This window comes from Plectrocnemia conspersa, unplaced genomic scaffold (genome assembly GCF_051122295.1).
Source record: "Plectrocnemia conspersa isolate PC_06_02 unplaced genomic scaffold, ASM5112229v1 ptg000005l, whole genome shotgun sequence".
NCBI lineage: Eukaryota > Metazoa > Arthropoda > Insecta > Trichoptera > Polycentropodidae > Plectrocnemia > Plectrocnemia conspersa.
The window spans coordinates 1,055,546-1,070,152 of record NW_028277169.1 but is presented as its reverse complement, the minus strand read 5'-3'; the positions used below and the strand labels follow the sequence as shown (position 1 = coordinate 1,070,152).

The window sequence follows — 14,607 nt, the reverse complement described above, 5'->3', positions numbered from 1 at the left end:
TACGTTATTTTTAATGCTATGTATATCCATAATCATCAACCGATACATGTCAATATGTATGCAATAATTATTATAAAATTAGCTTAGTAAATATATGACTCTAACACACATATCGTATTATCTAGATTAGCCGAGTGTTGTGCAAATATTCTACGTGTTATGGTCAGAAGAAAGCCATTTAGATTGTTGATATTCTTTATTGTTATTACATGAAGGAATTTTGCATAGTAAACAAAGCACACGTATGCGCGTATATAAATAACGTCCATTGAAAGCGTATGTAGCATGTAACTAGACTCTACGTGTGAACAGTTAAAAGCTTGGTTATAAAAGCTTCCTATTCGGTGCGTAAAAGATAGCTGTAAAAGTCTATAGTATAGAATGAAATTGAATACTTAATTGACTTGACAAAATGTGGAATTTAATTTCTTTCACGTAATAAAACGAGTATTTTTAAAAATTACGTCATAAAAAATTCAGTCGTCTGGCCGGGAAGAGCCACAACAAATTTAAGTATCATGCTTAATCACGACGATGAAACGTCTGAGTTTTTGAACGAGATACAAAGGTGACCATTAATTGTCCGATACAGTGGGATACTGTTCCTATGAATCATTCAGTGCTATTGTAATGTACAATTAATATAACAAGAAGCTAGTTTTTTCCTATAGTAACTAGATAGATTGTTTAATAGGCAAATCAGCGATACCATGCAAATAACCGTTAAAAGTAAATATTAATAAATAAAGTTTAAATTTAAATTTAATTGCTTTTTAATTGTAAATAATTTAAGTACATTGATATACTGTTTTCCTTTTAACATATAAATAGTTACATTGTTATGCTAGTGCTTTACCATATTCCTGGAACAATTGTTGTTCATTACTGCAACTCTTCAATGGTTGAAATTCACGGTTGAAATATGATTTCATTTCAGAGGGTAAATGTGCATTAATAATTTAATTAAAATCTCACCCCACATTTGTTTTGTATTCAAATGTAAATGGTATATAATTGCACAGAACAATAAACAGAACTTGCACCAAATTGAAGGTAGACATTAGTACTACAATTTCGTCATTAAAATAGAGAGAGGAAAAGATTTGTGTCTTAAATTAAAAATATTTTCTATCACCAAATTCATATTTTGCTTAAAATGGCAATAAAATATTTATAGCGATAGTTTTATCAACACAACATTTTAAGAAATAATACAATATTAAAAACAGATCAAAATCAAAAAATGCGGTATAAAAACTGCGAATTTTATTCTGCGTTTGATGCATTTCTCGATCGTATTGTAACATACGATAAAAACTGATTATTTACATTGACAAAAGGTAGTCTACACCAGTGCTCTTCAACATTTTTACATCCGCGGCCCGGCGAAAATGAGAAAAATATTTCGCGTACTGGCGTCAACCCAAAATAAAAACCAGTGTTAAGTATAATATTATTTATATAATCTAATGCTATAAAATTAAAATTTTTTGTTAGTGCGGCATCTGCTGCTGCTTTTTTGCAAGCAAATTTGATATATAATACGTGGTTGCAGCGTTGTCTTTGAGAGACATCCAATCGACTCCTATATTTGATTTTTATTACTGACATAGATGACAAAGTCTTTTCACACAAATATGAAGTTGAAAAAACAACCAAGGTAGGGGATTCCCCAAATCAGGTGAAAGTTTGCCCGGCGCCGGTCCGCGGACCACCAGGTTGAAGACCACTGGTCTACACAATGATTGAACAAAAATGAATCATATAAGCATTATACCAAATTCAATTCCTTGCGAATTTATTATAGCTGAGAGTTATTATCAAAAAGCGACTACAAAAAGGTCCAATTCTCATGCACGACAATGTGCGCAATACACATCGCAGAAAATAAATAAGTTAGTTTATGAAATACTGCCTCAGAACTAAGCTCAAAAAGTAGGCGTAAGTGATTCAATAATTCTGGACCACTAAAAATATATCTGATAATTAGATATGCTTGACAAATTGGTACCGCACCGTTTTTAAAGAGATTCGCCACCAATATAAATAATATTTCCCAGACGACACCAGTAAACATATTGCAAGATATGGATAGGTGCTTAATTATTAAATAAAATGGAACACATTCAGGGTCGCCGAAAGCGAACCTGTGAAAACAATGATTCCGGGCCTCATGACAAAAATGTTATTTTATATATTGTATATAACATCGCAATATAATTTTTTGAATAAATAATATATAAAAATTAGACAACATATTTTCTGAAATTATATTTCATGCGAAATATTTTAATTAGGCATTAAAAATTATTAAAAATATCTACTCATAGTATTTACTTCATTATTACTAGTGTTTTCTTTGCTGCTCAGTGTTGCCATTAACTAAATTTTCAGTCGAGATCAAAAGTAATAAAATCGTGCCATTGCAGTGAAAACGCTCGATTATCAAGCGTTTATATTAAGACCTTTTATAACAATATTACGAGTGAGATGATCTAAACCAAATTTTGCCCAAAAGGAGAACGCAAAAAACAATTATCACTTCTCAGAAGTCAAAAATTCACGTCAAAAGCAATAAAATCGTGCCGTCGCCATCGCAGTGGGAACGCTCGTTACCGAGCGTTCCCACTGCGACGGCTCCGACACGATTTTATTGCTTTTGACGTGAATTTTTGACTTCTGAGAAGTGATAATTGTTTTTGCGCTCTCCTATTGATCAAAATTCGGTTTGAAAATACTTTGACCAGCCTTATTATATTAGTGGTTCATAGTAAAATCAATAAGAACAGCTATTTTAAAACAAAGTGTAACTTCGAAATGCAGATTTTTACTTTTTTATATACATTATGAGTCGGGCCCCTCAAGGAGAATGGAGAGCCCCGGGAATTTGTCCACTCTAAGCAGGCCTAATCACATTCACGACCCTCGTTTATGAAGAAATCTTGTACATGGAGAAAAGAGCTCGTGGTCACCTTTTCCGGCGGCGGGTTCCCCGCGGCGCATGCGCGCCAGCTCCACGTGGTGACAAATCTGCACTGGGCCTTAATCACAAATTCACATCTTTATGTTTGGTGTCAGCTACACTTTTATTGCGTACCTATCTCCACGTTTTTTTATTGCGCGTCCTCCTTTATGACTGATCAGGTATTTCGGAGGCTTTTATTGCGGCGCTGCGGCCTCCCGCCGCCGAGCGACGTGAGTCTTATTATTATTATTCTTTTTTTACGGCCCACAGACTCTTCGTAGTGGTGTTATTAATAATTTATATAGTAGTCGTGTATGTGTATGTGCTTCGGTCCCCAGTCGTGATTCTGCGATTATCGTCTATTTATTAAAAACCGATGACTTATGAATAGTTATTAATGCGCCGGTGATATGCGGTTTTTTCTTACGTGAAAGACCAATGAACGATGAGTTCAAGTACTTCTCAAATCGGACATACATATACTAAATATAGTAATGTAATTAATGCATTCAAGTGCTAACTGAATTAAAATGATATATAATATGATTTTATCTAGTCTATTAAAGCATTTTCGAGTTCAGATTATATTTTTGCAAAAATATATGCATAAAATATTTTTTGGATATTATATTATTATGTTTCATCATAAATGCCTAAAAACTAATTCATAATGCTTTGCTGAAAAAAATGGCATTACAAATAAGATGAAAACCAAAACAAAACTTAGTCCATAGGCACTTTTTCTATTTCAAATTATATGGAACGAAAATTTTTCTTTAAAAAAATGATAAAATATCAAAAAGAATTTATTAAAAACGTTTACATTTTGCGTTGCTAATTAAGAAAAACGTCTATTGTGTGTTAATTGCTCGAATAAATTATCACATGAAAGTATGAAAACTACTAAATTAAAAAAGCATTCGGAAAGTAAACATAAACAGTTTGCAAATGAAACATTTAAAAAAAAACGTGCTAAAATAAATTGTATATACGGAAAGCAATTACCTGCATTTTTATAAGTTTCATATAAAATAGGGAACAATATGAAATTACATATAATTGTAGAAGCACTCATTATTTTCAAAGCAATTAAATATGCATAAAGAAAATATTTCATACATTATCAAAAGATACTGCTTCTCGACGAATTTCCACCATATTACGTAATATAGAATCAGATTTGTTAAATCGAATCAAAATATTCCCTGTATTTGACAAAATCTACGACATTAAGTTAATTGCTTAAGGTATGTTTTTCAAATATTGGAAAAAACTAGGAACAAAAACAGCTAAAACAAAATATTTTAAAATAATATATTTTAAAGCAAATGATTTTACTTGGACTCGCTGCGTCGCAGTTTGCATTGATGATGCTGCAGCATTAATAGATAGTAATAATGGACTAGTAGAGTCAATATTGAAAATTGCCCCCCATACAAAACTCAAGCATTGTATGATATACAGACAGGCTCTTGTTGCAAAAGACATTGATGAAGAATTGTACAAGGATGTTGTTACTGTAATTAATTACATTAAGAGCAATAGTTTAAACAATCGTTTTTTTAAATATTGTATAATGAGATGGATTCTGTGTATGAGACATTATTTGTATAGTACATACTATCAGAGAAGCTCTCACGAGGCAAAATACTGCGACGTATTATCGAACTGAGAAAAGAATTTTACTCTTTTTTTTGACAGAAAATAAACATATATTCATTAATGGAGACCGGCTCAGAAAACTTAATATTTACTAAAAACTTTTGAGAGAGCACAGACGTTTTAAAATTTAGGCTTTTAAAAATAATCCGATACTTTGATAAGAAAAATTGTACGAAGAATCCCGTGCTTTTCAAAATTTATCAAAGAAAATAGTATAGATTTCCGTCATATGATAAAAATGTGACAAAAGTTTTTAAAAAGATAGGTGATCCGTGATCTGTTTTACTTTCAATATACTAAAAAGAACAGTTAATTGAATTTCAAGCGACGAAACACTGCGCATGTAATTTGAGTCTCTCACCAAAAATTTTCGTTATTTATTGGAAACTAATGTACTGATTTGAAGAAAAAGGGGTTCCATATTTTGATTCAATTTCCATCGTAGGTTTTTTAAAGTTAGTTACCATTAAAATAAAATACGGAATACGAATATATAAATTTACAATACAATAAATCATAAGTTCTTTGCAAGCGCATATCTTGCCTTGACTTTTTATAATTGAAGTATTTTACATTAAAAAAATATTTATATTCACATGCATAAATAAAACTATTGTTTCATAACATTATGTGTTTTATTCATACGTCTATCAAGCCATAATCATTTTCACTGTAACTATGTTGACAATTAACAAAATTCTACACGAAATGAGAATAGTTTGCGCAACACTGAACTAGAACACGGACTTGAAATTTAAATTTGATAAATACATAGTTCACATCACAACTTTGTATCATATGATTTTTGTTTTTAATTCGTCATATCCGCTGATTGTTAATATATTCTCTAGACAGCATTCAGTTATACTCTCTGAAGAATAAAATTAGTTATACTGTTCGACATCGAAGGAAATAAAGCGTTAATTTTGCTACATAAAAAATACGAGTCGATGTATAGAACCAGCTTTTGATACAATGACGGTTTAATTTATAAAATATACAAATATTAAACCTCCGACTAACTGCTACACTAATTACGCTCATACCGGAAAGGTCAGAGCTATTTCGTTTACTTAAATAATTTATTAAATAAATAAAAAGCATTATGACCCATGTTCGATGGTTATAGAATAATGCATAGTATAAACGAAAAAATGTGGAAATATAAAAAAATATTAAAATACGAATATTTCCTAGTAACTGATATTTAATAGATCAATATGCAATGTCAGCATTTTAATATTATTTTAAATCATAACTAATTGTGCTATGGTAAATAAAAATTACAAACATACAAATGTGTGTTTGTAATTTTATTTAGTTAAACAAATGATCTAGAGGACCATAAGGAACAAATACTGTTTTTACTGACTATTCTCTTATAAAAATGACATTTTCTACAAATTCTATAAATTCTATAAATGATATTTAGAGCAAAAGTTTATCAGTCAGTGGACTTTTTTTAATATTTCGATTTAATTATGATTCATGGTATTTCATTAAATGACATGCATTTTTTCTAGCCAAATGTCTTCCCTGCCTTAAATAAATAAAATCGTGCCGTGGCAGTGAAAACACTCGGGTATCTGACGTTTATATTAAGACTTTTTATTACAATATTACGAGTGATAATCGAATAAAGCACATCTAAGCCGAATTTTGCCCAATAGGAGAGCGCAAAAAACAATTATCCCTTCTCAGAAGTCAAAAATCCACGTCAAAAGCAATAAAATCGTGTCGGCACCGTCGCAGTGGGAACGCTCGTTACCGAGCGTTCCCACTACGACGGTGCCGACACGATTTTATTGCTTTTGACGTGAATTTTTGCCTTCTGAGAAGTGATAATTGTTTTTTTGCCCTCCTATTGACCAAAATTCGGTTTGAATACACTTTAACCAATGCTCTCAAAGCAAATAGGACACCTATCAAATTTTTAAAACATAGTGTAATATCGAAATACATACAAACAATTAGGCAATACGACGTCTGTCTGTATTTTTGCAGCTTATTTGAATTAAGATATTTTATAGCAGCACTTGATTTCACTAGTGCCTATCACTTAAATTATATTTTTACTAGGAGAAATATATATCTACTGGTAAAAATGTATTTGGACTTCACTAGTGAAAATATGTTCTTTAACTGTAAAATTAATATATTGCAAATAAATAATGAAAAGAATGTAAATGTATATATTACTACGTATGGAAAAGTATAAATCATATAATTTGACAAGCACTTGTCAGATTAATTATATTTCCCCCGGTAAAAATATATTATATATCTACCAGTGAAAATGTATATCGATATGATTTCACTGACATAATATATTTAAAAAATATTTTTGGGATAGATTCGAGTGTTTTATAAGATATACTATAGAATATAATCAGAGATTTTCTGGTTTAGAATCAGGAACATCATTTTAGCTTTAACGAAAGGGGGGTGTGGGGGTGTTGTTTTTTTTATAAATCGATTTCATTAAAATTTATAGTATATCATTAAATAATATGCATTCCATTTTATTTTTCCAAGTCCCTGTATTTAGATAAATAAAATGAAATCTTAGTTAAATTGATATTTGTTTTCGTACATATTTTTACGAGAATTTTTATTTTGCTTATTAACAATCAAACACAAATGCGTAAATTTTATGTACGCATTTGTTGAAAGCAATGTACGGGACAATGGAGATGGAAAAAAAAAACAAAATAATTTGTTAACCAATACGGAAGTACGACGACCAGCGGCGCCTCGTCCACCGACCTATTTACTTATTTTATTTATATTTTAATACAAGCCTAGACAAACAGTTGTTTAATTTAAAAATATATGTGGGTATGTATAATTTAAACTCGGTTTTGTTGCCAAAATGTTACTTATATCATAATATAGCGGCAACAAGAAAGCTTTTACAAAAAGATTGACTATTCAGAAAAGGTATGTTAATTTTACGACCCACATTCTAGGTAAGTATTGGCGAAATAATACAATATTTTCGCCATCAATCCGAGAAATATGTGTTTGTCTCTAAAAATATAACTATAAATCTTAAATGAAACGTTTCTCTCAAATCTTTGTTTATTAGTTAGTTCGACAATTTTGTCAAGTATAAAAATGATCTTTATGTATATTTTTCTTAAATTAATGTGTTGTGTGTTTCATGTTGTTACGTAATAATAAAAAAGAATAAATTATTAAAAATATTTTTTTAAATATTAAATAATACACCTAAAATAAATAAGAGATAAAAGTCAATCTGGACAACCGTGTTTTTAACAAAAAATATGTATTTTTTTACTTATTTAAACAATAAAGCTATTTGTGCTATCTGCCATGATAGTATTGCAGTGTTATAATAATAAAATAATAAAATAATAAAAGACATTTCGATTCTAAATATAATTGCTATAATTGCATAACACAGAAGCAGATAAAGTCACAATTTATTATAGCAACAAAATACATTTACGCGGATGAGTAAGGAATAAGAAGATGCCACAAAAGCGAGTTATGTAATTGCTCATATAATTGCAAAGAACAATAAACCATTTTATGATGGTGACTATATTAAGGAATGCATGATTGCAGCTGTTGATATTGTATGTCAGAATATTAAAAACCAACTACAACATGTAAGTTTATCTCGACGGATAATAACACAGAATTGAATGTATTGATGATGATGTGAATAAGCAGCAATATTACAATCGATAACGTAGTATTCAATCGCTCTCGATGAAAGTACTGATCAAAAAGATACAGCTCAATTATTAATTTTATAAGAGCATGTACTCCTGATTTCGATATAATTTAACTTTTATCAATGAAGTCTATGAAGGACTGAAATGATATATTTCAACAAGCAATTGCTTAATCAAATATAAATTACCATGTAAAAAGCTCGTGAGTGTAACTACTAATGGAACATCAAATTTAACTGGCAAAAATTTAAAGTTTAATGAAGAAAATAAAGGACAAGATTAATGAGAAATGCAGTGATAAGAAACAATATTTTACATCAACACGCGTTGTGCAAAAACGTGCTACAGATTGAGCACGTCACATATTGTATTGTTAAATTAGTTAATTTTAATTGATCTGAATCATAAATAATTTATTAATTTTATTCATTGCCACCAAATAAAACATATATCAGATTTTCCCGTACATAAAAACCATAACTGACTTTGTGATTTTGCCTTTGCTCTGGACATAATTACTAACGAGTCTTTTCAGGCAAAAACTAAACATGCATATAATTTATTAATGAACGTAAAAACAACTATTATCAACAAAAATACTCCGACAGTTAAAACATTAAATATTTCCACTAGTTAATTTGACTAATATATAGATATCGTTACCAGATTAAGTGAAGAGTTTTCTAGAAGATTTTATAATTTCCGCAAAAAAGAAAATCAGTTGCCGATTGTTCATCAACCATTTTCCGTTATGTATTGCACAATATAAGAATTGTTCATGAGATATTTCTTAAGAATTGGGTTATTCTGGTATTTTTTTGGTTTAATGAAAAATTAATGCAAAAAATTGTATTATGATTTTAGTAACAATTGTATGTGTTGTAACGATTAATATGTATATTGATCATTTTATCCCAGTTTTTATGTTTTCCACAACGTAAAAATTGTATGTTCTAAAAAAATTCATTTACTTAAAAATTAAATTCAGGTTTTTTTTTGATTCAATGAAAAATTAAACTTATGGAAAATTTAAAGTTCTATATGTTTATATTTGTAAATATTATTCTTTCAATTGCGTTTTTATTTTATTTGGAATTGTATGTTTTGATAAAAGGATTAATATGTATTTTGTAAAAAATCTGTTTTTTTTTTCTTTTTTTAAAATTATTTTTATATACAAGGTTTGGGTTAAAAATATTGCTTTGAAAATTTATAACATTGCCTTCAAAATCACCAACATTCTAGATAGTACTTTCACAATAAACATTATTATTCAAAAGGAGAGATTGTAGTTTTTTTACTCTTGCTTTTTAAGCGTTTAATAAAATATTCGACACGAGAGGAAATATTTAATAAACGTAAATTAGTAGCAGTTAATTTAGGTATTCGATCTAAGAATTCAGATTGAAAACCTAAGGAAGAAGCAAAGAAATAACGAAAAATCAACAACAGCCCCAGTTGAATTATACAAATTCAATGTTTTTATAGATTGTATTATCGATTTTTTGACAACTAGATTGAATGCAGCAAAATAAATATATAATACATTAACTTTCATGTGCTTATTCCTAAAAGAAAATCTAGAAACAACAGTCTCGAATCTATCCCAAAAATATTTTTTTACAATATGTCTTTTCAGTAAAATCATATCGGAATACATTTTCATCACTTTCACCAGTAAAAATATAAATTATCTGACAGGTGTTAGTAAAATTATATGATTTTAACTTTTCTATATGTAGTAATGTATAAATCATATATACATACTCATTATTTATTTACATCCAATGTATAAATGTTACAGTGAATGTGTATTTTTTGGTAAATTTATATTGTCACTAATTCAGTCCAAATACATTTTCACCAGTAGATATGTATTTTTACTAGCGAAAATATAATTTAACTGATAGATGCTAATATGCTGCAAAACGTCAATTTTCTGACCAAACCAAAACTTTACCCAATGAAAGTTCAAAAAATAATTTTAGAACTTTTTTTTAGTTTAAGTCCAAAATACAAACAGACATTGCTCAATAGTTTGTCTGCATTTCGATACTACACTATGTTTTAATAATATGATAGCTATCCGTACCGATATTACAATGGACTATATAATATAAAAGGGCTGAACAAAGTATATTCAAACCGAATTTTGGTCAATAGATGAGCGCAAAAACAATTATCACTTCTTAGAAGGCAAAAATTCACGTCAAAATCAATAAAATCGTGACGGCGACGGCACGATTTTATTGTTTTTGACGTGAATTTTTGACTTCTGAGAAGGGATAACTGTTTTTTGCGCTCTCTTATTGGTTAAAATTCTGTCTTAATAATCGAGCGTTTTCAAAGCGATGGCACGGTTTTATTGCTTTTGACCTGGATTGGAAATTCACTATATGGCAACACTGAGCAGCAAAGAAAACACGACTAATTTTTAATACCTAATTAAAATATTTCGCATAAAATATGATTTCAGAAAATATATCGAAACATATCGAAATTATATTACGGTGTTAAAAATATATAAAATGGTATTTTTATCATGAGGCCCAGATGTATAATATTTAAACAATAGTTTTACAATGAAACATTTAAAAAACAGTCTGGACTTTTAAAGCAGTTATATTAATCAAAAAAGCTTGACTAATTGGTTCCGCCCGAACTAAATGAAAACAATAATGAACCACCGTTAACTAGTTGGTTCTATCTTTTACGTAATAGAGTCGATATATTTATCGATCGTATTGTGACGTGTGACCGAAAGTAAATATTTTACAATAGTTGATCAAAAATGAGAGCAACTTTATCAATTCGAAAATTTCACACCACTGCTATAAATAAACCGCAATTATTTTCCTATCAAGTTTACTAGTATACCTATCCGAAACGAATAAAGTAATATAATATATCGTTCGAAACTCACTTGTAATAATCCTTTTTGCAAAATATGTTCCCGTCTTTGGCGAAGCACGTGACTTCCGAATCAAGAGCTAAATGGCACTCGCAGCACCTGAGGCATGGCTCATGCCACCGCCTCTCGACTGCTTGTAGGAAGAAGCGGTCCTTGATTCTTCTACCGCATCCCGCACAATGCTCCTGTGGTATTTCGTGGATTGTAGGGCCGCAGCCGAGGCACGGACTGCGGCCGCATCCTGAGCACTGTTTGTCCTGTTGCCTCTCGGACGCAGACCGAGGAGGGCACTCGTCGCAAGGCTCGAGACGGCCGCAGCTCGAGCAGTGCGTCGAATCGGAAGGATGGGCCGCACAACACGTGCACGGCTCGCGACGACCGCATCGCGGACAAAAGTCTCTCTGCGGCTCCTGGGGCAAGGACTCGCATCCGGAGCAAGAGTCTCCGGCTGAGCAAGGATCCCTCGAGTGAGTTTCGCAGCCCGTGCAGTGCTCGTCGTGTGGTTCGCAGCCGCCGCACGCGCGAGCCGCTCGGTTGTTGTTGTCGACCACCATGCGTTCGCACTGCTGTAACGAAAACAAAACAATAATAATAAAAAAAACATAAGAATATAAATATTTAAAAATATATTTTTAAATCTATTCATTTATTCTTTAATATCAACATAATCACCTGGTCATATTATTAGACCCAAATTTTTTACGTATAGGCAGCTCAATTATGTTTTAACTCGATCTTTATTATCTATGCTTTTATTGTTTATTTTTACTGGAATTACTGGGAAGTTATTTGCATACTTGCAGTCCCACTACATATGTCATTTGTTGTTGTTTTTCTGGCGTGAGTGTTTGTGTTCAAAAATAACACAAAAACTCGAGTTAGCTGTTAGTCTTCGAAACGTGGTTTTAATCAATTTTCTTATTATAAACGTATATATGTTCATTAGTAGCTGATTTTAAATTGGATAAATATATTTATTTTTAATTAAAATGAGAAAACACACCAAACACGGTCACCGAAGAAAGTTTAATAAATATCAGGACATCAATTGGCGTATCGAGAAGTTCTATGAAGAATATCAAGAAAAAATACTGTGTTCACTTTAGATCCAAAAAGAAAGGGTTCATGTGGAAGGCACCGCATTACAACCCCTAGGACTGAATATTTGTGTTGAAAACCGAAAATTACCAGTTTATTTATTGACTAAAAACATAACCGATAAAGGAATAACAGCTTCTCAGTGAACTATAAGGCGTCGCACGGTGGGGTATTTGCTCGATCTAGGCGACCAAAAGTCGATTATGAAAATTAAGGCGCAGATAAAAAAAAGTTGATCTGTAAAGCTGATAATTTTGCGCATAATAATCAACAATTCCCCCACTCCTTGCATAACGCTAGCGCCCCTACGATCGGTCGGAAGTCACTCATCCCTTCGAGTGCACGCATCGTTTTCTCGGCGTCGATTGCATACTCGTACATTGGACAATTATTATTATTTTATTTGAGTACAGGAAAAAATCAAAATCATTGATTGTGATAAAGCAGATAAGTGTTTCTACGTTTCATAGCTCTTTGTTGCAGTTGCTGTCATATTAAACACAATATTGTTTTGAATAAGTACCATTTTTTAGTACTTTTTCCTATTTTTGAGTTCATTAGTTATATTTCTCACCACTTTTTAATGTAGATTTTATATACAATATAAAGCTTAAGTCTTTCTCTTTATGATACATGTAAAATTGACTGTAGATTTTTGCGGTTTTATTATTATTTATTATTTTTAAAAATGGGACGGGGCTTAGTCGTGAAAGTTAGGACCTAAGCGTTTTAAACTATTATAATTTTTTAGTTAGGTGACGTGTTAACGTCAAATTTAAAATACAGTTTTATAATGATTGTGATTTTTTAATAATATGATTATCATGGTAAAATCAGTAAGCCTTAAATTGTGGATCGCGTAGTAATAAAATAAAATAAAAATTTGTTTAGAATCACCAAATATACACATATTTAAAAATGAAAACGATACCGAGTATGATAAAATACTTGTCAAATACTTTTTCTTGTTAAAAAAACAGCAAATATCAAATTTTGTGATATATACAATTTATTTTTTATTTTTAACACTTGACGCGGCGAAATTCGCACTACCGTTCAACACGGAATTCCTCTTCCTCGGGCCTACAATTTAAGAAATACTTTAAATACTAATTAAAATAAAATTGCATGAATTATTTCATGAAAAGTTTTTTTTTTTTTTTTTCTATAATGTATTTTTTAACACTTGTAATATTATATATTTGACTAAGAACACTTATGGACACAACTAAAGTGGAGAAATACTTTTGGCCGCCCAGATTGGGCAAATACCCCACAGTGCGTCGATTGGTAGAATTGCGAGTAAGACAGCCCGAAAATCAAAACTTCGACAATGCTTAAGAAGCATCTTGCATGGGCTCATAAATACAAGAATTTTACTGTTGAGGATTATAAAAGGGTAATAATGCTGTTTTAATGTCAAAAAAGTATGTAACGAATCCTTATTTAAAGCGTATTTTTTTATTTGAAGGTGTGCTTCTCAGATGAGTCCATGTTTCAAGTTTTGATGGAGAAAACAAAATTTGAAAAGAGCAGCACTAGAAAGATAACAACATCAAAAACAAATTGCCCAAGAAACTCGCCTAATATGAACCACATCGTGAATGTTTGGGAGCTTTTAAAGAGGGAGATTGCTAAAATTGCAATGAAGGTGATTTATGAATGGAATCATAATTCGAATCTTCATGAAACAATTAAAAATGTATAGATAGCATGTCTAGGCGAATTCAGGTACTTATTAAAGCAAAAGGAAGACATACAAAATATTAGAAATATAATCCCAAACTGCTTTGTGTACCGTTTTTTTAATTTTAAAATAAATTTTATTATTTCTCAATTATCTATTAAAAATAAAAAGATATGCAAAATACAACTTTCTGTCTAAAAAATATTTTTTATTTCAAACAAATTTACAGAAATTAAAATACATACACTGTACATTACAGTAAAATAATTAAGTCATGAATTCAAAAGGAAACCCTGCTCATTTAAATTAATACAGTCCGTCACAGTATTGCTAAGAAAAAATAATAGGGTGACCATGTGAAATTACAAGTGCAATTATTTTTTACTTTTTTAATTTAATTTGTTGAGGAAAGTGTAAAATATCACTTTCTTATTTTGTTTATATACATATTTAACTCAAAAACATAATAACAGTCTTAGAATTTTTCTCCAGATTGAATATCTGTTTAATATACTATTTTTTAAAATACCACAACATGACAATAATTTATAATAAAAATATAACACATTCTAATTTTTAA

General features: G+C 30.3%; 1 protein-coding gene across 4 annotated transcripts in view; it reads right to left on the bottom strand.

Annotated features, from left to right (window-relative positions):
- LOC148234626 (LIM/homeobox protein Lhx9-like) overlaps positions 1 to 14,607 on the bottom strand; it is a 102,155-nt gene that overhangs the window by 63,763 nt on the left and 23,785 nt on the right. For 3 of the 4 annotated variants that reach the window (XM_088185693.1, XM_088185696.1, XM_088185694.1), the window contains exon 2: positions 11,255 to 11,808. In XM_088185693.1, the coding sequence (XP_088041819.1) occupies positions 11,255 to 11,808 (554 nt within the window). The remainder of the gene's footprint in view (positions 1 to 11,254; positions 11,809 to 14,607) is intronic. The other variant, XM_088185695.1, reaches the window with a different exon arrangement.